The 27,447-nt window shown below is 38.8% G+C and overlaps 1 protein-coding gene across 1 annotated transcript; it reads left to right on the forward strand.

The window, feature by feature from the left end:
* The first annotated feature begins 655 nt into the window (after positions 1 to 655).
* Positions 656 to 25,626, forward strand: LOC100926452 (lipase member N). The gene is made up of 10 exons (XM_012540646.2): positions 656 to 753; positions 6,812 to 6,927; positions 7,635 to 7,752; positions 13,821 to 14,019; positions 15,488 to 15,597; positions 16,866 to 17,002; positions 21,932 to 22,078; positions 23,184 to 23,255; positions 24,376 to 24,447; positions 24,871 to 25,626. The coding sequence occupies exons 2-10, from the start codon at positions 6,823 to 6,825 to the stop codon at positions 25,102 to 25,104; spliced, it is 1,194 nt and encodes a 397-aa protein (XP_012396100.1). The 5' UTR covers positions 656 to 753; positions 6,812 to 6,822; the 3' UTR covers positions 25,105 to 25,626.
* Positions 25,627 to 27,447: the final 1,821 nt, after the last annotated feature.

Consider the following 27,447-nt stretch of genomic DNA (forward strand, 5'->3'; position numbering starts at 1 on the left):
CGATCGTGTTCCTCGGTTGTTTTAGTTACATCCAACTCTCTGTGACCTCATTTGGGATTTCCTTGACAAAGATACTGGAGGAATTTGCCATTTCCCTCTCCAGATCATTTTACAGAAAAGAAAACTGGGGCAATAGGGTTAAGAGACTTGCCCAGGGTCACTCAGCTAGTAAGTGTCTGAGGCTGAATGTGAACTCAGGTCTCCTATAGGGTTGGATAGTTATTTTATTAAAATGGGAGAAATCCACCCAGAAAGAACCAAAGGAAAATTATGGGATGTTGGAGCAATTCCTATAGGGTTGGATAGTTATTTTATTGAAATGAATTGAAGAATTACATTGTAAAACATATGCAAAAAGAGGTGACATCATCCCATGAGCAAAGGGCACACTCAGTTGGCCAGGGCCAGTGGGTGAGGCGGTAATGGAGAACAAGCTCCAACTTGAATTTCTGGCTACTAGTTTCACATGCCTAGGAGAAAAAAAAGTCACCATATGAATCTGCCCCTTGCAAGCATTCAAAGACAGGAAGATTCGGAAGTGGACTAACCCCACTTAAAGTGGGCCCATTGAGCAAGCGGTGAGACAGGTATGTATATCGCTGATGATCATTGGCTGAAATAAAGAGGTCATTTTCCTGCTTCCCTTCCTCTTATTCAGAAAGCATTAAGCTCTGTCACTATCCCTGGTCCTGCCGTCACTAAGACTAGATCTCATCGTGTGAAGCTGTCGGTACCTCCAGCTTTGGGAAACTGGTAATTATGATTCGTTGGCTTCTAGGAGACTTGCCTCTGAGTTAGTCAAAAAGGGGAGCCCTTCTAAAGAGCTTTGACGGCCTCGTTGCCAGAACCTTTGCTGGGTGGAGGGGGCCCTCTTAGAATTGAGAATGCAAGATGAAGTTCACCAGCTCCCACTTTTTTATTAAACTTCCCCATCTCGATGAGTAACTTAAAAGGAATCAAAGAGAAAGAAACAGACTAGAACTCAGGGTAATATTCTCCATTACAGTGGTTGACCCGTGAATGATAATGGTTTGTAATAATGACATGATGCTTCAGAGAGTCGATGCTTTTGTTGAATTGCATAATGGACAAAGAAATTAGTTTTTAAACATTAATGAAAATTCTTCTCTTCTGGGCATAAATATTATAAACAACCCTTTCCCCTCATGATCTGATATATGTTGAGTCTTACCGAGATTATGAAATTATCTTCCTTGCTTTCCAAAGAACTGAAAACATAATTTGTATTTATCTGGGGTATGTGGAGGAGAAGAAATTTTTAAAAACTATTATGTCAAATCTCTTCTGTTGTTGAATATAGAACATGAAAGCTCTCGCAAGTGTTTCTTTGTTCTTACTTGTACAATATAAGATTTTAAGTTTTATTTGAAAAGATGTGGGACTAGAAGATAAATTTCCTATTTTTTCATCCACAAAATTATCTGGAATTTGACTTCCACATAAGACGTGTTTATTAAGTAGCTATTATATGCAGAGTGCTGTGCTAAGCGATGGGGATAGAAACATCCCTACCCCCAGCAAACAGTCCCAGAACTCAAGAAGCTTATTTTATGCTGGTGAACAGGTGAGTACATGTGTGATAATCTGAGAAGGGAGAGAGAATACTAATGATTAAGGGCATCAGGGAAGGCAGCCTGTACCAGGTGGCACATGGTTTGAAACGTGAATGAAGAGATGCAAGTGAGGAAGGAGGATATTCCAAGCTTGAGGGCAGAGGAAGCATGGTCTGGTGAAGAGAGTACTGTACTCGAAGTCAGCGAGTCTTGGGTCTGGCTCTTATGTGACATACTTGCAAGCAGTGAGCTACTGGACAAGTCATCTCACTTTCCTGGGGCCTCAGTTCCTTCTTTTGTAAAGAGAATGACTAGATTTGATGACCTCGAAGATCCCTTTAGTCTCTAAATCTAACCATGATCTTTTGAAGTCCAGTGAGTAGGTGGTTGGACTGAAACACAGAATTCATGGAGATGAGGAATGATGCATAATCATGTACAACCATTGGATTAAAGTCAGATTGAGAAGGACTTTAAATTTAAAGCTGAATAATTTGTATTTTATCTTAAAGACATTAGAAAGTCAGAGATGGTTCATGAGTCAGAAATTAATATGGTCAGGCTTGTGCTTTAAGAATATTGGCAGAGGGGCAGCTAGGTGGTGTAGTGGATAGAGCACCAGCCGTGAAGTCAGGAGGACCAGAGTTCAAATCTGGCCTCAGACACTTAACCCTTCCTGTGTGACCTTGGGCAGGTCACTTAACCCCAATTGCTTCAGCAAAAAAAAAAAAAAAAAAAAAAAAAAAAAGATATATGAGATGATTGATAGATAGATAGATATAGATGGATGGATGGATGATGGATAGATGAATAGATAGACAGAGAAAGAGAAGATGGGGAGAGGAGACATTGAAAGTGGAAACCAGACATCCAAATGAGAGGCTGTTTCAATAGTTCAGGAGGAGTTATACATATCTGATGGAAGGTAGAGGCTACCTAGGTGGAGAGAAGGATATGGATGTGAAATGTCATGTTTTGGAGGAAGATTTGACAAGTGACCAGCTCTGAAGGAATAGAGGTTTCAAGTCTTTGTCCAAAGCTTTCATGGTAAAGACTCCCAATACTTTTAATTTAGCTGTCTTTGCCCCATTCGATACAGCATTTCAAGGAACCAAGTATATGTGGTAAGAACCTAGGCACTCCAAGAGACAACCCAAGGGAAGAAAGTATAAAAGGCAACAGAAAAGTTGATTTCCTCACGTATTTCTCCGAGTAGTTCCTTATGGCATCTGCTTCCAATGAGGGGGAGAAGACAAAAGCCTGTCTTTTAATCTTCAGAATATGAGAATGGGAGGATCAGAGATGTAGTTTTTTTTCAGTCATCTCATTCACCTCCTTTATTTGACAGATTAACAACTGGGCCCAGAGAGACTAAATGTTACCTCAGATTCCAAAGGGATAAGAGGCAGAGCTTGGTTTCAAACCCGAGTCTTTTACTTCTAAACCAGCGCCATACTGTGTCCAACTGAGCCCTTTCCAAGGAGTTGATGAGTCCAGCATTAGAAAGGGATGATCTGATTGAGTGAGAAGGACTCTGTTGGGTACTGAGGGAGTACGACATGAGTGGGATGTGGGGGGATTTCTGGACAAAAGAAACCTCAGAAGAGAGAGAATAGGGAAGTTAGGGCAACATGTTGTTCTACTTTCTTGGATGATTTTTAGTATTTGACAGTAGCAGAGGTCTTGCTCAGATTAGGAGTTTAATAAGTGCTTGTTATTGCATTGGATTGCATTGGAGTGCATTGAAGTGAGTTGAACTGAAATGAAATGAGAGCTGACAGAACTGGTCCTTTTTAACAACAAGATATCTAGTGCAGGAAAATGAATCTGGCCTTTTGCTTTGCAAGTTTGGTTGCCCCTCTATGCTCTCATCTGTAAAATGGGCACAAAACAGCTGCAGTATAGCTTTCACTGGGCTATTGTGGGTCTCAAAGGTATAAGTCAGGTAAAGAGTTTTGTAAATCTTAAGACAAAATTATTGTTTTTATTAAAACTTCTATTGAGCCTGTGTATGTGTGAGATAGTGTGCTCACCTATACACTGTATCAACTCAAGTCTCCATATCAGGAAAGCTTTAGCTCAGAGAATCATGGGGTTGGAGCTTTAATGGACCTTGATAGCCTTCTAGTCCAAGCCTTTCATCTTACAGTTAAAGAAACTGAGGGCACCCAAATGGTTCAGTACTTGGAAATGCTGCCTCTCTTCCCCATCCCTGGAATGAGTCCCATTCTTGCCTCTAGTTTTTGAATTCTCTGGTTGTCTTAGAGTCTCAAATCAGATTCTGCAGGAGGTCTTGCTGGTCCTCCAGTTGTTCTACTGGTACCATGTCACTTCCTCCATTCTGCATTTCCTCTCCCCATTCCAGTGTAGAGTCCCTGAAGGCAGAACCTGTTTCAGTTTCATCGTTGAATTCCCAGAATTCAGCAGAGACCCTGGCCCACAGAGGTGACTGAATGAAGACTTATTTGTCAGCTGATTGGCTAATTAATTGCCACTGTCATTTCCTACTCGGGTGACCTTGGCCATATCTCCTATCTTAGATATACTTTTCCAGGATTCCTGGGATTGCTTAGGGCTGGGCATGAAAAACCTTTCACAAAAGTACTTGCTAACTGATGTCATGTGATCACAGATTTAGAGCTAAAAGGCTTCAGACATCATCCATTTCAACCTCCCATTTTCCAGATGATCACACTGAGACCCAGGAAGGGGAAATAAGAAGAGCTCTGTGTGTTTCAAGTTCTGAATGTTTGTTTTCAAGATAAGATGGAGAAAACTTTGTGATGAGGGCAGGGAGAGCCCTACCAGGCATTTTCCCTTCTTTTCTCTTAGAATGAGAAGTAAATAGAAAAATAGATCACCAAACTTCTCAAGTGTAAGGAACCATTGACTTCTCTCTTCCTTTCTCCAAATTAGGCAATGAGAGACTTTATGAGGTAAATTTAATAATTGTCTAATGAATGTGATAACTACACACAAAAGGAATCAAAAAATTTAGACACGTTATGCTTCAAATTTCTATAATTATTGTGGAGATGTCTTGGCCCAATCCCCTGTATGAATCTATGAATCTTAATTTCTTCACCTGCAGGATGTACATTATTCCTTCATCACAGGGTTGATGTAAGATTGTAGATGACAAGTACTTTAGTAACATTAGGGCGGCTTATAAATGTCAGCTCTCACCTTCACATCCTCTAGAAATCAAAGAGACTTGGAGAGCATCAAATCTAACCCCCTTATTTTAGGGATGGGGGAACTAAATCTCAGGGAAAGGAAAGGGCTTCTCCAAAGTCACATACAGGTAACCAAAATCCCTTTCAACTGAAAGACACCTGGAGGTATTTGGGACTAATCACTTAAGCTTTGCCCTCAATCATGTTTGCTTAAGGTTGGGTTTCTACCTTGCAGTGCTAAGCTAATTTGGGGTGGAGGAAGAGCACACTAGCTAAAAATGGGTGACAGTTCTCTCTCTGTTCCTCTTCCTTCTCTTCTACATTGTTTCTAAGAACTGTTCTAGACACAAGACTAAGTGCTCACAACCTGATTATCTCCTTGTTCATTCTCCCTTTGAAATTAGATACTAACTGAGGCAGGGAGTGGCGCAGTGGGTAGAGCACCACAGTCAGGATGCTTACTAGCAATGTGGCTCTGGCCAAATCTCTTGATTTCACTGACCTTCCCCCCTAAAAGGAAAGAAATTACATACCAACCCCTCAGAAAGAAGAACATGATGGAGGGGTAGAGACAGCAGGGAGGTGGAACTGCAAGCTGAGCATCTTTGCAAACTTGATAAGTTTTGGCATCTGGCACAGCACTTGCAAAATATTGTTCCTTTGGCTACACAATATCAAACGTCTAGAAAAAAAATACCCAAACTGTTTATTTCCAACCATGGTGACCACCATTTTTTTAATATTGTGCATTATTATTCTTGGGGCATCCGGAGTAGACTCTGGCTGTGTTCTGTCTAGGCAAGCAGCAAAGGTGGACTAAAAATCACACCCTATCTGAAATCTAAAGAATTTATATTGAAATTCCAACTTTCTTTTTGCTATATTTGTGATCTTTGCCAGGATTTCTGAGGCCCTCAGTTTTCTTTATTTTAAATAATTTGAAAGGTTAAATTAGATCATCTCTAAGATCATCCGCCCTCAACATTTTCCTTCCCAATATCATTGGCTTGTAAATGTCCCTACTTTGTTATTTGTAGGTTGTTGCTGTTCAATTGTCATTTATTTTCTGTGATCCCATTTGGGATTTTCTTAGCAAATGTTTTAACATTTTCTTCTCCAGTTCATTTTCAAGATGAGAAAACTGAGGTTAACAGGGTTAGGAGACTTGCCCAAGGACATACAAATAGTGTCAGAGACTGGATTTGCACTCATAAAGATGAGTTTTCCTGATTCCAGGTCCATAACCCTAGGCACTGCCCTATCTAGTTGCCCAACTATCCCCATACCCACCTTCCTACCCTATAGGAAACAATGCAGGTTACAGTAGCAATGATTTGGTAATCCTTTGATCATTTAGAATAAACAAGTTTATGATATTAGGAAGACATTGGCTGAGCAAACAAAAGTCATCCATTGTTCTACATAAGTCCTCAGAATCATAACCAAAACCACAAACATTAGATGGAAAATAACTTTTGCTGCCCATGCATATCAATGATCCTATTTGCTCTTTATGGCTAAAATTTATTATAAAATCATTTTCTTTGCCCCCTATGGTGGAGATGCTACTTTTAACAACTAGATAAGGGCAAAAAGAACATATTTAGATGGCACAAGAGAAATCTTTTGCTTTCCGTGGCAGAGAGCATTTTGTCCCCAAAAGTGGCTTGGTTGGGTTCTGGGTGCAAACGCCAATTCCCAGCTGGCATCAAAGCCGGCTTCTTGGTGTGTCGATATCACCCACAACTTCTGGGATGTTTCCTGATGTGTCATCAACTGAAAGAGGTTGAGTCACACTGATGTAAGGTATGACATGAACCTGGTTAAACCACTGAATTCAGCATCTAATTTTCTTTTTTTCTAATTGAAAGAAGTCACACTAGTTCTTGTTCAGACAGATATCTCAGTGGGCCAACCTTTTCTAGCTCCCACCTCCATCTTGAGCAATATCTCTTTTCACAGTGTCTGCCACCAAAAACTTGGGTTAATTTTTGAAGGGTACCAGCCACTTCTGAAGAGTAACCATTCTAACCGATGTTAACAATCAGTATCTTGTTCTAGGTGACTGTGAGATGTGGCTCTTTGCAGTAATGATCTATTTCCTCTATGGAATTCTAAATGCCCAAGGATCATATGACTCAAAATATCCTGTGGAACCCGAAGTGTGGATGAATATCGTAAGTTATGGAAAGGGGAAGGAAATGTCAGGATTGGACTTCTAGTGCCTTCTCCCTCAGCAATCTTTTACCAAAGGCTGGGTGGTTGGATGGCCATTGATTCAGTGCGTTTCCAGAGGGAAATACTTGTACAAAGACGGCTGGGTCTGGATAGCTTCTCAGGTCTCCTTAGCACTCAGCTCCTATCTTTGATTGATTTCAAGGTGATGGATTTGGTGATGGATCTGATCGATCATCACAATAGGCTCAAGATTATGTACCAGATGAGTGAGGAGCTGAGAGAGGGGATCATGAAGAAGGACTCTAAACTGACATCCTAGAATTCAGGGGTCCTCAAACTTTTTAAATAGGAGGCCAGTTCACTGTCCCTCAGACTGTTGGAGGGCCAGACTATAGTAAAAACAAAAACTTTGTTTTGTGAGCCTTTAAATAAAAAAAACTTCATAGCCCTGGGTGAGGGGGCTGCATCTGGCCCTTGGGCCGTAGTTTGAGGACCCTGTAAGATGGTTCAAAGTGGTGATTAGGGACTACATCAGCTTGGAAACTAATGTAGTCCCTCCCATATCCTTTGTATTCCCCAGTGAATCCCAGTATGACTTTAACCAGAAAAGAAAGCCCAAGCCTGGGGACTTGTACCTCATTTCTGACTCCATCCAAGAAGGTAGGACCCAACTCCTCTCACTAAAACATTTTGTATTTTTGCACAGAGTGAGCTCATCAAGCACTGTGGCTATCCCAGTGAGGAATATGATGTCACAACTGAAGATGGTTACATACTCAGCGTCAATCGAATTCCCCATGGTCAAAGACCTCCTGAGAAAAAAGGTACACCTTGTTTCAGGATAGGAAGCAAGATTGGTGATCCAGGTGGGCAGGGCAAATTAAAGCAGGGATGAGTCGATCAATCTGCAAGTGTCCAAAGACAAATGTAAAGCAGCCTTTTCTTTCAGGGAGCTTACAACCTAGGCAAAGCAGACATGAGTCTATAGAGGTCTACACAAATAATTTGGTACTAACAACTTAATAAGGAGCATTAGCAGGTGACATGGTGGATGAGGAAAGGTTAAATTGAATTAAGGCTGCCCTTTCTGCTCCCGTGTGAACAGCTCCTGATGTTTAGGGGACTTTTCTTTTCTGAAAAACAAGGGGATTGGATTCAGTAGCCTCCAAGACACCTTCAAACTCTATAACTTTGATACCTCAACTTCTAGGAAAGATTGGAAATAATCTTTAAGGGATAAAGAGAGTGGTTTGTTCTCTTTCTCTCAGAAAGGTTCTCAGAGACAGAACCACCTTTGTGGTGTCAAAGGACGAGAATATTGATAAATGATAATAGAGATTGAATATAGACAATTGATAATAATAGAGAGGATCTATTGATAATAGATAATTGATAATGGAGAGGATGTTTGTTCACCCAAACTGTCTTTGTGACATCTATAAGGTATAAGGACAAAGAAGAGGCCTTCAAAGATAAGGCATTCCTGCTTATTTCTCTTTATAGGAAAAAATCCAAAACCTTGTGTTTCTGGAAGATTTATTTCTTTACCACTACTAAAAAGAGATTAGCTAAATTAAGGATGTGGATGAATCTAGGATTTTCATGGTATCCAGGATCAGTATAGATTGCAGAGGATTTCCTCACCTCCAGAATTAGGCCTTTCCCTGCCTCAGAAATGATCAAGTCATAGCATCCTCCTAGGGTAATAAGAAGCCTTTTTGAAGTATTTGCCTGGACCTTGAGGACTGAGGAAAACCAAAATAGTAAAAGCCTCCAAGTGGAGGAAGTGGAAAAATACTTCCATTTGAGTTTCCATCCTTCACAATCTCACTCCAGTCTACTTTACTAGTATCACTGCACATTATTCCCTATTATACACCTTCATTTTTTTTTTTTTAAGATTCAGCTATTAGTTGTTTTTGTCGTCATTTGTCCTTTGTTCTGGAAAAAGGCCATGACATCAGGCAGGTGATACCATGATGTGCAAATGAATTGGATTTAAGTGAGGGAGGGCTGGGAAAGATTATCCACCTCATTTTCCCCTCCAAAGCCATCTGAGTCCAGTGGCAAGACATAGATCAAAGACAGTTGGAAAAGCTCCTGGATGAAATGAGAGACTTTGGCCTTTTTTAGCTAAGATCTTCAATAGTTTGACTGAGGCTACATCTATTCAATAATTAAAGCTAGGTTGCAATTGAGGCAAAAAATTTTTAACCTAGTCAGAAAGAAATCTTGAATGTAAATAGCATCATTTCTACTTTGATCAGAAACCCTGAGGGTCTTCCCCTCCCAGATTCATTCTTTCATTTATTTATTTATTAGTGTACTGATTTTCCTTTAACCCTTTCATTTGTTATTTGTCATTTTTGATAGCTGTGAGATTTGTTTTAATTTACATCTCTCTAATCAATGTGATTTTAGAGCACTTTTTTCATATGACTATAAATAGCTTTGATTTCTTCTGAAAGCTGCCTGTTCATATCTTTTACTCTTTTACTAATTGAGGAATGGCTCTTGTTTTTATAAATTTGGCTGAGTTCCCTGTATATTTGAGAAGTGAGGGCTTTATCAGAGAAACTTACTAACATTTTTTATGTCACTTCATATTCTATGCTACTTTTGTCAATGCAGTTTACCTGCTTATCTCTTTTAATTAGGTTTCTTTTAGCTTTTTTTTGTCTGAGTTTATGATTGCTACCCCTGCCATTTTAAGATTTGCTCCAGCCTTTTATTTTTAATTCTTTGTGTTTCTTTCTATGTCAAATGTGTATCTTGAAAACAACATATTATTGATTCTGATTCCTAATCCTTTTTACTATCTGCTTCTAGTGATGGGTGAATTAATATTATTCACATTTACAATTATGTTTACTAATTATATATTTCCTTTTATCATATATTCCTCTTTTCACCCTTCTCTCTCTCTTTTTTATTCTGTACCTCCTCAAAAGTTCATTTTGCTTCTGAACACTGCCTCCGTTAATCTGTCCTTTATTTTATCCTCCCCCCTCCAAAAATGATTATCCCCTTCTATTTCCTTACTGAGTCAGAAAGATTTCTCTAGTACTTTTTCACCTTTGAACCAATTCCCATGAAAGTGAGATTCAAGCATTGACTACTACATACACCTCTTTTCTCCTCCCTTCAAAAGCTCTTTGTTGCATGTTTCTTTATGAAAGATAAACTTCCCCTTTCTACTTCTCCTTTCTCCCTTCTCCTGGTGCATCCTTTTTTCATGCTTTTTTTTTGGGGGGGGGGGGAGGAGATATCATATTGCTGTGTTTTGTATATTTGAATATTACACATCTTCTTGTTAATATTTTACTTAAAAATTGTATCAATATTCATTATCAATCTAGTTTTTTTCTCTGTTTTTGCTCTTTCTGTTTCAGATATTAGCACCATATTTATGTCACAAATTTATTACCTCTTTTTTCAGCTGGTTTGTGTTATATTAGAATTGATTGCTCTTTAAATGTGTGGTAGAATTCACTTGTGAATCCATCTGTTCCTAGGTTTATTTGTTTTCTTTAGGGAGTTCACTGATGATTTGTTCATTTTCTTCCTCTAAGATAGAGGATATTTTGTTTTTTCTCCATTTACATGTAAAAAAAACAATTTGTGATTTTTAAAAAAATTTTGAGTAGAAATTATTTTTCTCCCTCCCCTGTACTTGAGATGGTAAGCAATTTTACATAGGTTATACATGTTTAAACACATGCAAAGTGTATTTCCATTTTATTCATGTTGTAAAAGAAAATATAGACAAAAATTAAGAAAATAATGAAAGTGAAAAGTAGTGTGTTTCAAGTTACATTCAGACTACATCAGTTCTTTTTCTGAGAGTGGATAGTATTTTTTATCTTGGATTTTCATATTGCTGATTTTAGAAGAACTCTTTGCAGTTTTGTTGAGGATAGATAACCCATACAGAGCTGATAATCATACAACATTGTTGTTATTATATACAGTGCTCTCCTGAGTCTGCTCACTTCATTTTGTATGAATTCCTATTAGACTTTCCAGATTTTTCTGAAAGCATGCTGCTTGTTATTTCTTATAGCCTAGTATTTCATTAGAATCATATACCACAACTTGTGTGGCCATTCACCAGCTGGTGCAAATCCCCTCAATTTCACATTCTTTGATTCCACAAAAAAAGCTTTTAAAAATATTTTTAAATAGGTTCTTTCCCTTGTTGTTTAATCTCTTTGGGACACAAAACTAGTAGTGCCATTGCTGGATCAAAGAGTAAGCACAATATTACAGATTTGGGGGACATAGTTGCAATTTTTTCTATAGAATGGTTGGATCAGTTTATAATTCCATCAACGCATTAGTTCCCCAAATTTCCCACATGCCCTCCAACATTTATCATTTTCCTTTTTTGTTATGGTAGCCAATTTGATAGGTGTGAGATGATACCTCAGAGTTGTTTTAATTTGCAATTTTCTAATCAATAGTGATTTAGAATTTTTTCATTAGCTTTGATTTCTTCTTCTGAAAATTTCCTGTTCATATCCTTTGACCATTTATCAATTGACTTGATTCTCTATACATTTGAGAAATATGGCTGTAATCAGAGAAATTTGCTTAAAAATTTTTTTCCCAGGGACAGCTAGGATGCAGTGGATAAGACCAGCTCTGAAGTCAGGAGGACCTGAGTTCAAATCTGGTCTCAGACACTTAACACTTCCTATTTGTGTGACCCTGGGCACTTAACACCAATTAATTGCCTCAGCAAAAAAAAAACAAAACAAAACAAAACAAAAAAGCAAAGATTTCTGCAGTTTTCTGCATTTCTTCTGGTGTTGGTTGCATTAATTTTGTTTGTGTAAAACCTTTTTAATGTAATATAATTAAAATTATATGTTTAACAATCTGCAATATTCTATGTCTTCTATTTAGTCATAAATACTTCCTTTTTCCATAGATCTGACAGGTAAATTATTCCATGCTCCCCAAATTTGCTGATGGTATCACTCCTTTATGTCCAAAGCATGTACTTATTATGCTCTAATCTTGGTGTTATGTTGTAAGATGTTTGTCCATGCTTAATTCTGCCATACTGTTCTTAACTTTTCACTTTCCCAAACATTTTTGTCAAATAATGAGTTGGTATCCCAAAAGCTTGGGTCTTTGAGTTTGTTAAACAATAGATTACCATGATCATATTCTACAAAGTATTGTGTACTTAATCTATTCCATGGATCTATCACTTTATTTTTTAAACAGTACTATATTATTTTATAATTACTATTTTATAATACATTTTGAGATATGATATGACTAAGCCACTTTCTTTCATTTTTCCCCCCATCAGTTCCCTTGATAGTCTCAATCTTTTGTTCTTCCAGATGAATTTTGTTATATTTTTTCCAGCTTCATAAATTAATTTTTGATCGTTTAATTGGTATGGTACTGGAAAAAGTACATAATTTAGGTAGAATTATCATTTTTATCATATTGGTTCAGCTTATCCATGAGCAACTGATATTTTCCCAAATGTTTGGATCTACTTTTGTGTACAAAATGTTTTGGAAGTGTGAGGTTTGTCTTGGCAGATAGTCTCCCAAGTATTTTAGATTGTCTATAGAAATGGAATTTATCTTTTATCTCATGCTGCTGGACTTTGTTGGTAATAGACATGCTTGTGAGTTTTTTTATATAGTGTTGCTTTGATAAAGTTAATTATTTCAATTATTTTTATTTGATTCTCTAGGATTATCTAAGCTTATCTTGATCTTAATTTTTAAGGAATTTAAGGAATTTTTTTCTTTTATGATCTTTTTATCTTCTTTACAATTTGTCTAATTCAACTTTTTTTTTTCCACGAATTTTTGTATCTCTTTTCCCATTTGGGCAATTATGCTTTTTATTAAGTTCTTTTCTTCAATGAATTTTTATACAACCTTTTCCATTTGACCAATATTGGTTTTTAAGGTGTTTGCCTCTTCAGTGTATTTTTATGTCTCTTTTACCATTTGCCTATTTTGTTTATTAAGGTGTTTTTTTCTTCAGTATTTTTGGCACCTCCTTTACCAACCTGTTGACTCTTTTTTTATCATTGTCATTTCTTTCCCCAAATTTTCTGCCATCTCTCCTTTATTTGATTGTCAAAATCTTTTTTTTTTTTTTTAGCTTTCCCAGAGTCTTAGCCTAATTCACATTTTTCTTTGAGGCTTTGCATGTATCTACTTTTATTTCATGTCTTTGTGTTTTGATCTTTGCTGTCTTCATTATAACTTTCTACGTCAGGTTCTTATTTTGTAATTTATCTATTTTTCCAGTCTATTTCTTAATTTTTAACTTTATGCTAAAGTTAGACTTTACTCCATGGATGGAGAGAGCACTGTTCCAAGCTTCAGAATTTTTATGCTGTTGTTTACAAAGCTAATTCTAGGAGTGTGTAAATTGTCAGTTCTTTTAAGATCATATGATCTAAGGAGAGGTGTGATCACTGCTCTCCTGACCTGTGCTCTGTCTATGATAGACTAAGCCATCAAGACCAATTTTTCCATTGGTTTGGGATTTCATTCCATGTCAGTGAAGTTACACTAGGGACAGGCCAGATAGATCCTTCCTCTGCTACACTTTAAACTTCTTTTGTCCTTGTAACTTGAAATAAATGTGCTTGATTTTTCTGGCATGAAGGATTCACTTAACCCCTGTGGCCTTGAATGAGTTGTTTTCCACTTTAAAGCTTCACCTACTCCTGAGGGTGGGTGGGTGGGAGGATATATTTAAATTAGAAGAGCTCCAAAGTTCCTTCCAGCCTTGCATCCCATGCTTTTCCAAACTACCATTTGCCTTACTTTGTCCCTGGGATAATTCTCTCTGTACATTTCTCTTTCTCTTGTTTTATCTCTCTCTCTCTCTTGCAACATTTCAGGTCCAAGGTCTGTGGTGTATTTGCAACATGCCCTGTTTGCAGATAATGCCTCCTGGCTCCTGAACAAGCCGAATATGAGCTTAGGTTTTCTTCTAGCGGATGCTGGGTATGATGTGTGGATGGGCAACAGCCGGGGCAACACTTGGTCCAGAAGACACAAGACCCTTTCAGTAGAGCAAGAAGAATTCTGGGCTTTCAGGTAAATTAGGCTTCAAGAAAAGATCAGCAATTAAAGCGTGTGAGAGAAGTGAGAAAAAAAAGGGGGAAGGTTTTGGAAATCAGACTGCATAGGTTCAAATCTCAGTTGTTCTGTCCCTAACCCTGGGCAAGGCATTTGCCCTCTGTAGGACTCAGTTTCTTCATCTATGATCTGAAGGCATTCAGGGTAATAGCTCTACATCTAAAGGGATCTCAGAGGCCATCCAATCCAATCTCATTTTACAGATGAGGAAACTGTGGTATAACACTTAACAGATTGCCCAAGCTCACATAGGAAAAGGATTTGGACTCAGCACTTCTAATGTACCATATGTCTCTTGAAAGTTCCTTTCAGCTCTAAATTTTAGGAGGCCAAGTCCCTCTCACTTCCCTATGCCTCAGTTTCCTTATCTGTAAAATGAGGTGGTTGAACTAGACAGCCACTATTTTCTTTTTTCCTTCTAAATTATGATCCATAGAGTGAAGAGATTCTTGCCTCTGACATTTCCTAGATATGTGACCCTGAAAAAGCTACTGAATATTGCTGAGCCACTTTCTTCAAAAATAAGGGCAAAAATCATAATAATTAAGGATGATGAACCTCTCTCACAGAGCTCTAAAGATCTCAAATGAGATGATTTATGTAAAGTCCTTTGCAAATCTCGAAGCACACTATAAATGTCAAGTATTAGTGTGGTTTCAGTAGTGCCTGAAATATAGTAATGGGTACTAAATGCTTTTTCATTCATTTGACCATTTATTGCATCTGTAACTTCCAACTCAGGGCATTCTGCTGATCTGATTATAATGAGTTCAATGAGTTTTCATGAATCCAATGAGGTTCTTTACCCATTGTACTACATAGCCTTTCGATAACACTGGGATGGTCAAACATTCCATTCAATCTCCTTATTTGAGAGATGTAAGAAACTCAAATGGAAGCCTTGGACAAAGTCACATAGTTAGCTAATAAGTGACTGAGGCAGAATTTGAATGCAGATCTTTTGACCTGTAGCATCCAACTTCAGAATGTACTCATCTATTTATTTGTTTGTTTATTTTCTTATTTATTTATTTGTCTGGCTATTCATTTATTCATTTGTTTGTCTGTTCATTCACTCATCTATCTGGTTATTCATCTATTTATTGTTTGTTGTTTATGGAGTTGGGAATATAGATACTGGGGCTGGCAGTTTTGCCTTCCTTCAAGAGTAACTGGTCCTTGTGAATGGCCAAACAATTCACCCCCTCGGGTTACTGTTCTCATAATGAGTTCTGACTCACCTAGGCTGGGACCCAGAAAATAGAAACTCATAATCTCTTCCTGGGTCTATTGCACTGAAATAGTTGAATAAATAATTAAAGAAAATCTGAGTAGGAAGGCCTATTTTAGTTTGGTTTTAACAAATGTTCAGCAATCAAGCGCTCTGGATTCAAACTACAACTTTTCTCTCCTTTCTTTTTTCTAGTTTTGATGAAATGGGAAAGTATGACCTCCCCAGCGTGATCAATTTCATCGTACAAAAGACTGGACAAGAGAAGCTGTATTTTGTTGGCCATTCACTGGGCACTACCATAGGTATGCTTAGAAAAGACTGAATGAAGATCTGTTGGATGCTTTAGAGAGTTCTTCCCACAGGTCGGGGGCTGCTGGGTAGCAGGCACCATGGAGCACAGAAGAGGAAGTCTTGGGATCATGGACACAGAGCTGCAGGTGACCATAAAGGTTCTCTAGATCAAACCCCTTGGTTTATATATTCAGAAAAGTGCTCTGTCCAAGGTCACATGGTAATAGCAGCATCAGAATTCTAACCAAGGTCTTCTAACACCCGTGCATGATTCATTTGACTATGCTCTGTCATTTAGACAGTCAAAAATCATTGATTATGTGCCATATGTGCCAACCCCTGTGCTAATCACTGAAGCACAAAAAGAAGCAGGTAACAGTCCCACCCTCAGGAGCTCCCAGTGGAATAGGAGAGAAGATGTGGAAACAAGTTAGATAAACACAAAGTGTTTAAGAGAAGAAAGTAGAATAATGAGACTGGGAAAGGCTTCCTGAGAAAAGGTCTTGGGTAGGACTTAAAGGAAACCAGGGAGATCAAGAGGCAAGGATGAGGACGGAGAGCATTCTAACGATAAGGGAGCCACCCTGGAAGAATCCTCAGAGGCAGAGGCTCCAAGCTCCTGTTTGTGGATGAGGTGATTTTTCATTCATCTTTTGGGCCATTCCCCCCAAGAGAGTCTTATGTGAATATGTATTTGTCAAATATAATAGATATTTTCTTATTTATTTATCCATCTATTTATTTATTTGTCTGGCTATTTATTTATTCACTTTGTTTATCCACTTGTATAGATAGATATACCAATAGAAATAGAAATATATACATTTACCAAATATAAATATAAAATGACTTTATGAGGGGAAAGGATAAGGAATGACTATGAAGACCCCATGGCAAGGGCTGTGTCTAAGGTCCTGTGTTTAGGAAAGATCTCCCACAGACCAGCCCTGTGATCTGGAAGTAGTGAGTTCTTCTCTCAGCCCCTCATTTTCCTCTTCTATAAAATGAGGACTTGAGCTGATTTCTAGGAAGTGGGGTAAGGCAGGGAAGAGTGGGGAAAGGAAGACTTAGAGCATCTAAAGGATCCGCAAGAAAAGAGTCCCCCCCTTTAAAAATGAGGGGTTAGGCCAAATGACCAGGGTCCTGCCAGCTCCACACTTGCTGAATTATAGCTCATCAGTGTGTACCTTTCCCTTAGGGCCTAGACACCCAGTTATCTCCCCACGGATGAGACCTCAGGGCCCCTCCCTTCAGAAGGCTGTCTTTCCCTTTTTTCCAGGGTTTATTGCTTTCAGCACTAGACCAGAAATAGCTCGAAGAATCAAGATGAATTTTGCCCTGGGTCCGGTGGCATCCCTCAAACATCCCAAGAGCATCTTTACCAGTTTCTTTTTCCTTCCACAGTCGGTCATCAAGGTAGGCAGCTCCTCCATTCCCACCGCACCAAGGACCCCAAGTCTTGGAAGGTTTAAATTCTGTTAAGAACCATAAGAAAAAGATGAAAATAAAGCGACAAAGCTTTTGCATGACTGCTGGTATGTGTGCGAACATATTTAATCAATCATTCATTATATATGTACATGTACCCATACATGCATGTGCATCTTTATATGATGGCTGTGTGCATGTGTATATGCATTGCACTCATGTATGTGTATGCACGTGTGTGATTGACACGTGTGCATGATGTATACATGGGAACAAATCTGCATACGTGTACATGTGTGTGCAGCTTTATACAATGGTTTGTGTGCGTGGTGTATTGCACAGTGTGTGTACATGTGTGTAATGGCATGTGTGAATGAAACCATGTGTGCATGCACATGTATGTGCATCTTTATATGATGGATTGTGTGCATGTGTATATATATTGCACCCATGTATGTGTGTGTGAAGGGCATGTGTACATGATCTGTGCTGTGCATGTGTGTGCATGTGTATTCCAATTTTGGATTTTCACTACTGTTGGTAGAGAAGGAACTTTTAATACTGGAAATGTAAATGATATGCCTAAGATTCTCATTAGTAATTAGATAGTTCAAAAGAAATATTGGGATAGATCTGAGTATGATCTGATCCTAAGAAATAAAATGGTAGAAGAAAAGGTTAAAAAAAGTAATTATCTCATAGAAATAAAGCATAAAAGGAAGAATTGATACAGAAGAATCAGGTGGGAGAGGAGAACTGGTAGTTCTGAAACTGTACTCACATCAGATATGAATTAAAGAGAGAACAACATATATTTAGAAAGGTATAAAAGTCTTCTAAATTTATAAAGAAATAAAAGCGTAAGGGAACAGGAAAAAGGGAAGGCATATAATGATACATAGATTCATGGGAAAGGCTCAAATCTGAAATAATAAGTAGGTGGATGAGAGAGAAAGAGAGAGAGGGGGGGTATTCTAAATTAATAAAGAAATAAGAGCACAAAGGGATAGGAGAGGAAAAGGAAGGGATTCTTGGAGGGGACTAGATTAAGAAATAGGAGGGCATGGAAGCAGGTAGAAATAAAACAGAGGAGTGAAGGATAAGAATGGGCTAAAAAGGATTATGAAGGGGAAAGGAAGGAGGAAAATAAGCAACAATTATAGTTTAGAATGTGAATGGAATGAATTTACTTATAAAATGATAGATTAAAAATTTGAAGATAACAATTTGTAGCTTTTAAAAAGTACTATATAAATGAGAGATACACACAAACATAAAGGTTAGAGTAACATCTATTATGTAAGAAAGCAAGACTATGATTTCAGACAAAGTTAAAGCTAATATAGATTTAATCAAAAAAGAAAAGAACTACACTGTGTGTCAGCCTCTCATTCAATATTGTTGTAGATCATGTAAAATAACTAGACAATATTAAAAAAAAAAAAAAACAAACAAAGAGTATAACTGCCAAAATAGATATAGGAACTATTTGAATACAAACAAAAGCACTTAAGAAATGCTAATTTACTTGACTTGTGTGATCACGGATGAAACATTCAACCTCTCAGGCTGAGACCTTCAGCAACAAAATTGGGCTAGATTCTCCAAGGTTCCTTCTAGTCCTGCTGTTGTGAGAATGAGGTCATCTCTTAAGTTTCTTTCTAGCTCTAAGTTCTATGATCCTTTTACAGATGAAGAAACTGAGGTCTAGAGGGAATGACTTGCCCATGACTATATAGCAAGTATCAAAGACGGGTTTTTCAGACATCCATATTTCCTAAATCTAAAAATAACACCGGCATCACTGTAGGCAAATGACGATCAAAGTCTACTGAAACAATCCCAGGATGTTACAATGAGGCTCTGAAAGAGGGAAGGCTTCAATTATAGAAAGAAATTCCAGATGTTATAGGCAAGGCTCCCTCCAGGGCATAGTGCCAGATGTTGTTTAGTTTCATTGCCCTGTTCTTCCAGTTCAAGACTGGAGATTAACATCAGTAATAAAACTTAAACATGTCTTTCTGGAAATGAACCAGTTTTCCCATACAGATTGTAGCATACAGGCAGGTAAGGATCAAGGCAAAGAATGTGCTTGGCTCTTCCAAGATCTCCCTTTCAAATACTCTTAATTAGGGTGACAAGTACCCCAAGTGTGGGGGACCATTCACTTCAGGGTCCTACCTCGCCATTCCTTCTGTAGGCAGCACTTCCCATCCCACAGTTCCTCTATCCCAACCTTCATCCATTTATTCTAACTCTCAATAAATGCTTGATGATTGATTCCTTACCCTTGAGTAAGGAAGAGTATAATGGAAAGAATGCAGCCTCTGGAGTCAGAGAACCTGATTTAGAATCCTTACTTGGTTTCTTAATTTCCATGTGACTGGAATAGTCATTAGTTTCTGGCCATCTACTATCTATCCCAGTTCCAAGTCTATAATCCCACATACACCTCTCTGTTTGCAAGACACAGAAGATCTGGGCCGCCTCTGCTTTTTGCCTCCAGAGTGATTTTGACCAATCATGTCCCTTCTCTCTGAATCTCAGTTTCCTCAGCTGTAAAATGGAATGACCTTTAGAGTCCCTTTTGGATCCAATCCTGTGATCTTAAAATCCAAAATCCTTCCCTTTTCTCAACTTCTTTCCTCATTTATAAAACGAAGGGGTTGCAGAAGATGGTCTCTAAGATCTCTTTTAGTCCCAACTCCAATCTTTTCACAGATTAATAAAGAAAGAATGATTTTCATACCCTTTCAAAATCAATTGGATGTATTATTCTATTATAAGTTAATTTTTACCAATATCTTTGTTCATGATACCAGAATTTCTCCCAGTAACCTTACCTTTCTCTCACCCAGAGAGCCATCCCCCCCAAAATTATATTTTTTAAAGCACAAAAGAGAAAAAAAGAGGAAAAAATGAGGAATACCAACCAATATATCCCAAAGGCCTAAAAATATATGCAATCAATTGGGGAATGACATTTGGTTACATGTGTGTGTATCTGTTAGTTGTCTTATCAAAGAAATACAATATAATTTTTCCCCCATTCAGCTCCTTCCTTATGTAAGATTCATAAATTTTGTTTTTGTAAAAGCTTTGCATTTTTCTTGTGATCAAAGGCGTTTATTTTATTTTTTATAATTGTTTCTATGATTTTGGGGAGTCTAAGAACACATATCCTTCCAATAGCTATGGATGGTTATATGAACTGTTCCTTTTCCAATTTTCTGATAGTATGATATTTAATATAAAGGTCACATATCCTTCTGGAATTTATTATGCAATATGATAGGAGATGTAAATCCAAGTCTAACTTTTCTCGGACTTCTTTTGAGTTTTTCCAGCAGTTTCTATGAAACAGAGTTCTTTCCTAAGCAATTTATGTATGAACACTGGGATGTTAATTTTCAAATTTTTCCTCATTTTTCTTTGCCTTGTCTATTCCATTGTTTTTCTCTATTTTAATCAACATCACATGTTTTTAATGACTTCTGTTTTTAATATAGTTTGAAGCCTGGAAGTACTTTCATCTCTTTAATAACCCCTTCACCCCTATAAGGTTAAATACAACACTGGGCCTGAGTCAGGAAGACTTGAATTCAAAACCAGCCTTAGACCTTAATAGCTGTGTGTTCTTTGACAAATCATTTAGTCTTTGTTTATCTCAAGTTCCCTCGTCTGTAAAATGGGGATGATAGTAACACTCTCCTCCCCAACAAAGTTGTGGTGAAATAATTATAAAGCACTTAGTACAGTATTTGGAACACAGTAAGTGCTATATAAATGCTGGTTATTACTGTTGTTGTTATTTTCCCCCTTGATATTCTAGAATGTTTTTTCTCCAAATGAACATTTTAACAAGGCATATAAAATACTCCATGGATAGTTTGATGGTTCAATCATTACAACTATAAATTCATTTCAGTAGAATTGTTTTTATTATATTGACATGTCCTAGTCATGAACACTAAATATTTTGTCAGCTATTCAAGTTTTTTTTTTTTATTTCTTCAAGGATCATTTTGTAATTGAATTTATACAAGTATTTTGTATGCTTTGGTAGACAAATATCAAAATATTTTATGCATCTCTTTGCTATTTGGAATGAAATTTCCCTTTAAATTATTGCCTTTTAGAATTTGCAATTAAATAGACAATCCATTGATAATAAGCCTTTATTAAGTCTTAACTGTATACCAGGCACTAAGCCTTGAAAATACAAATATGAGTAAAAAATATGATAGCTTACCCTTGGCTTCAAAGAGCTTATATTCTAATTGGAGGAGATCATATATCGAAGAAAGCTAAAAAGTCAGGGGGGACGGCGTGCCATGGCAGGAAGACTCCAGGCTTTGAGAGCTGCTTCATGAGATGGCAAGTAAGGTATGGTGGCAAGGTCTTGAGACAGATGATAGAAAGAGACAGAGAAAAAGAGAAACAGAGAAGAGACCATCGATCTCTCTCTATTCACATACATGTAAGTCTACATTTCAAATGTCTTAGTGTAATATAAAGCTATTAACCAAATTATAGTTCTAATCCTATTAAACTTCAGCCTGTACTAAGATCTTTGGGACACTATACAGTGTATCACACAACCATCCAAACCTGTTTCTGCTGGAAACTGTAAAATTAGGCCACAAAGCCCGTAAGGTCTCCTGTAATTCTAAATTTATGCTCCTCCTCTGCCTCTAAATGTTTCAACAACCACAACAAAATGGGGGCAATAACTCTTACTTGTCTTTCTCCTAGGATTTTTTAGTAGGATACCATCTTCATGTGTCCAGGGCTTTGCCAACATGTCTATAGTTATTCTCCTTTGTCTTGAGTGAAATTTGAATTGTTGCAAGTGAAATGTGACCCTAAAAGTTATGTACCTTCTTTTTCAAAGCAAACTGTTTGCTGTGTTCACAGAATCTATGGGGAAACAAAGGTTTCCTATTAGAAGATTCGGTAAAGAAAGTACCTTCTCTTGAATTGTGCAACCGGAAAATCCTTTCTTGGATATGTTCTGAGTTTCTCTTCTTATGGGCTGGACATGACGCTAAAAATCTGAATGTGGTACGTAAACCTGAGGGCCTTAAGGGATCTCTATTTCTTTGGTTTCCTGGATACTGTTTCTGCACACACCTAGTTTTTAGGGGTTTATAAGCCCATGTGATCCAGTCAGGCACTGACAAAAAAATCAGATTATTCTATGTATCCATATCTGATATCCCAATATATGACTTCTCCCTAAGGTTCCTGACCATACTGGAGGAGAGCAGGTACCTAGCATAGAAAAAGGAACCAGGGTGGGAAATGGAGAGGGGGCCACTGCACCATCTTGCCCCATGGGTCTATTCTCTATTTTGATTGTTTCCCTTTCTAGAAGTCATACCCCCAAACTCCCCCTCCCCAATATCTGTCTTTCCAGAATACAAAAATCCAAGTATATCCCTCGAATATGTTTCCTTCCCCCAGGTGCTACATCCCAACTGAGCCTCCTCCACTTCCACCTCCACTACTTTGTTCCAGGTGTAATTTCCTTGGACCCCTGATCCTTAGAATCCCCCATCCAAAAGTCAGACAGGACCCAAAATAACACCACACCCATAGAACACCTTCAGAACAGAATAGGAAAAAAGCTGGAAAACCCTCTTCCCAATGGATGAAGCTACATGAGCTCTTCAGCTTTTTCCTGTAATCCAGAATTGTCATGATGAAATCTGGAGGGTCCTGGGGTGTAGGCCCTGACCTTACATGACACAGTAGTAGTCCACAGTCCTGAATTTACAATCCAAAGAAATGGGTTCAATCCCAGCTCCATCATCTAGTAGTAGTGTGTCCTTGGGATCACCGAGCCCCTCTGGACTTCAGTATCTTCCTCTACAAACTGAGGTAGTTCCTTTCTATTCTAATTTAGGAAAGTCTCATTCTTGGGCAGACTTTCCTGAGATCAGTACAGGCAGATTTTCCCACTGCTCCTAGTTCTGTCCTCTGAAGTCAAGCAGAAAATGCTTTGTTCTTGTTCTGCTTGAATTCAGCTCTACTAGAAGTCAAAGGTAGCTCCCTGCTTTACGATCTCAGCTCTAAATCTTAAGATAATTGTTCTCTGTTGAACAATAGTTGAGAAGAGATTCTCATCTCTATAAATGGCATTTGCTGAATGACTTGTTTCTTTCAGAGCCGAACTTCCATTTACTTTTCCCATTCTCCCACTGGGACTTCCATTCAGAACATTCTGCATTTGAAGCAGGTAAGAGAGATGACCACTAAAGTTCTTCCTCTCTCTTTCCTCTCTTCTCTATTTCCTACCTCCTTTCTCTTTCTTATTTTCTTTCTTTCTTTTATCCTCTCTCCTCTGTCTCTTTGTGCTTTTGAGTTTTGCTTTGTCTCCATTTGTGTCTCATTTTCTCCCTTTTTTGTTGTCTTTATTTTTATTTGATTTCTCTCCCTCTTTCTCCTCCTCCTCCTATTTCTCCTTTTCATCCTCTTCTTCCTCCTTCTCCTCCTCCTGCTCCTCTTTCTTCTCTTCCTCTTCCTCCTTCTTCTTCATCTTCTTTTTCTTCTCCTCCTCTTCCTCTACCTTCTCTTCCTTCTCCTTCCCCCTCTCCTCCTCTTGCTCCTCCTCCTCTTGTTCCTCCTCCTTCTCCTCTTTTTTCTCTTCCTCTTCTTCCTCTTCCTCCTCTTCCTCCTTCTTCTTCATGTTCTTTTTCTTCTCTTCTTCTTCCTCCTCCTCCTCTACCTTCTCTTCCTTTTCTCTTCTCCTCCTCCTTCTCTTCCTTCTCATCCTCTTTCTCCTTCTTCTCTTCCTTCTCCTTCCCTCATCATCTTCTTTTTCTTCTCTTCTTCCTCCTCCTCTAGCTCCTCTTCCTTTACTTTTTCCTTCTCTTCCTCCTCATCCTCCTTCTCCTCCTCCTTCTCCTTCTTCTCTCCCTTCTCCTCCTCCTCCCTCATCATCTTCTTTTTCTTCTCCTCTTCTTCCTTCTTTCTCCTTCTCCTCCTTCTCCTTCTTTTCTTCCTCCTTCTCCTCCTCTACCTCCTCTTCCTTTACATTTTCCTTCTCCTTCTCTTCCTCCTCCTTCTCTACCTCCTCTTCCATTGCCTTTGCCTTCTCCTTCTCCCTTTCATGCGCCTCTGTGTCTCTTCCCTGTGCATCTCTCTTTTTGTCCCTCTTTTTCTCTCTCCCCGTTCTCCGAGTATCTATGTGTGTGAGCCTCGATGCCTCTGTGTGCCTTCTAAGACCCCGCCACACACCACTGGAAGCCTGGGTTCTTCTTGAAGTGAAGTCATGAGCGTGCGCGGTGCTCTCTCCTATAGAATGCTTGCCTCTGAAGCTCCTCCACCGGGTACTTTATCATGTTTGTCCATTTCAGCTTTTGCAATCAGACGAGTTCCGAGCTTACGACTGGGGCAGCGAGGCCGAGAACAGGCATCATTACAACCAGGTTAGCTCCTCCGCAGAGCAGACAGTCATAACCCAAGGGGTCAGAGTTCGTCTGCGGGAAGATCGTGTCTCAGGGAGGCGAGGGTTGGGCTCCTCCAAGTGGATTTTCTCGTCGGTCAGGAGGATAGATTCCAATGAGCAATTAGCCCCCAGTGCCAGACCAATGTGGCTTGGTGAAAGATGAGAGAGTAAGGCAAAACATAATGAATACTCTCAGCAGAATGAATCCTTAATGGTTAAAAAGGGGGCTTGGGTTCAAGAGCAAGTGATGTTATGAGCCATGGAAAGATCTTAGCCTCAGTTTTTTCCTCTGTAAAGTTAGGGGGTCCCCATCAAGTCCCTTTCAGTCCTAAAAATGTTCAGCTTTGGATGGTTATGATACCAACTTTCTTCTGAAAAAAACCCCTTGTTTCCTCCTCCACAGAGCCTCCCCCCACTCTATGACCTGACTACCATGAAGGTGCCCACCGCCATCTGGGCTGGTGGGAAAGACCTGCTTGTCGACCCTATTAACATGGTCAAGCTGCTCCCCCAAATCAAGAATCTCCGTTTCTACGAGATGCTGCCAGACTGGAACCACATAGACTTCATCTGGGCCCTTGATGCACCCCAACGGGTTTACAGTAAAATCCTCTCTCTGATGAGACAGAACCTATGAAAAAGGGTCAGTCATCTTGGAGGTTCAGAACTGATGAGCCCATCAGGCACACACTCTATCAGCAAAGAGGCAGACTTTCCTTTCAGCCCCCTCACCTCTTGCACAGTACCCATTGGGCTAGCCCAGTGGTGCCCAAGCCTCCTGGAGGCCCCGTAGCCTCCTTTCCCTTCCTCTGAACTTTTGTTGGCTTGAATCTCATGTAAGATGCTCCATGAGATAGCAGAATTGGTGATCAGAGAGAAGTCATGTAGCCTCCCCAGTGAAAGAGGAAGGAAGGAAACAAACACTTCCACAGCACCTAAATGGCAGGGTTGAATCAAAAGTCAGGAAGACCTGGTTTAAACCTCTCCTCTCTACACCTGGCTGTGTGATCCTGGGCAAGTGACCTAACCTCTCTGTGGCCCTCTCTCTAAGATTTTAAAAGAGTTGCAGGATTAACATTGGTAAAAAGATCTCTGATGAAAGCACAGGAGGGAGTGAGACAGAGACAGAGAGAGAAAGAGAGACAGACAGGGGTGGGGAAAGAGAAAGAAGATGGGAGGGAGGGATTAATAGTAATTACTAAGGGAAGAAAATAAGCATTTATATAGCACCTACTATGTGTTGGGAACTGTGAGGAAGTTTACAAATATTATCTCACCTGATTTTCACAGCAACCCTGAAAGGTAGGAGCTATTATTATATTTGGATAGCACAGTGTCCCACTGGATAGACCACTGAGCCTGGATTCAGGAAAACTCATCTTCCTAAGTTCAGATCTGGCCTCGGACACTTGCTAATTGTATGATCCTGAACAGGTCACTTAAACCCTGTTTGTGTCAGTTTCCCCATCTGAAGAAACATCTGGAGAATGAAATGGGAAACAACTCTAATATCTTTGTGAAGAAAACCTCAAATAGGGTTACAAAGCATCAAGAGTATCTGAAAACAACTGAACAAGATTATCTTCATTTTACAGATGAGGAAACTGAGGCAAGTAGAAGTCACACAAATAATAAATGTCTGAGGCTGGATTTGAACTCAGGTCTTTTACTGAATCATCAGCTGCATCCTCCTCATCCTCCTATAATTTTATCAAACTCTTTTCTCCAGTGCTAATTCTTGTTGTCATCCAATCATTCAATCACGTCCAACTCTCCGTAACTCTGCAGACCATAACACAGCAGGTCCTTCTATTCTCTTCTATCTCTCAAAGTCCCTTCATATTTATGTTCATTTTTTGCATGACATTCTCTGTCTATTTCATCCTCTGCCATCCCCTTCTCCTTTTGCCTTCAATCTTTTCCAACATCAGGGTCTTTACCAATGAGTCTTCTCATTGTGTGACCCAAGTATTTAAGCTTCAGCTTCAGTATTTTACCTTTTAGTGAATAACTTGATTTAAATTTAATTAAAATTTAATTATCAACTGATTTGATCTCCTTGCTGTCCTAGGAATGCTCAAAAGTCTTCTTCAGCACCACAACTCAGAAGCATCGATTCTGTGGCACTCAGCTCTCTTTATAGTAAGATTCTTGGGGCAGTTAGATGGCACAGTGGATAGAGCATTGGTCTTGGAGTCATGAGAACTTGATTTCAGATCTGATCTCAGACATTTGACACTAGTTGTGTGATCCTGGGCAAGTCACTTAACCCCAATTGTCTCATCAAAAAATAAGACTCTTACATCTATGCACTGCTCCAGGAAAAATGATAGTCTTGATTATATGGCCCTTTGTCAGCAAGGTGATGTCTCTGCTTTTTAGTCTGCTGTCCAGATTTGCCATTGCTTTCTCTGCAGATACAGAGTCTTTTAATTTCATGGCTTCAGTCACTGTCTGCAGTGATTTTTGAGTCCAAGAACATGAAATCTAACTCTGCATCCATTTCTTCTTAATTTATTTTCCAGGAAGTGATCTTAGATCACTCTGACAAGTTCTTAGCTTTTTTATGTTGAGCCTTGACAACTTTCACATTCTCTTCTTTTACCTTCATCAAGAGACTTCTTAAATCTTCATTTTCAACCATTAGACAATATAATTAGCTGATTTGATAATTTTGTCCTAAATTTCTAAAGGATAGAGGAGATGTCCCCTTTTGCTCCTCTTTCATAGTGATCAGGAAACAAACCCCAACTTCTGCTGCTTCAGTCAAAAGGATGACTCTTTGGAACATTTCATACCATATAAGAGGTCACACAAATAAAAAATGTCTGAGCCATTAGAATCCATGTTCTAGACATTGGAGGCCTTTCCATCATATACTGGAAAACATTGGATCTGGAGCCAGGAAATTCAGGACAGATTGCTTCCTCACTCATTCACTCTCTGTGTGAACTGTAACAAGCAACTTCACTTCAGTCTT

Source organism: Sarcophilus harrisii, chromosome 2, assembly GCF_902635505.1.
Source record: "Sarcophilus harrisii chromosome 2, mSarHar1.11, whole genome shotgun sequence".
Lineage (NCBI taxonomy): Eukaryota > Metazoa > Chordata > Mammalia > Dasyuromorphia > Dasyuridae > Sarcophilus > Sarcophilus harrisii.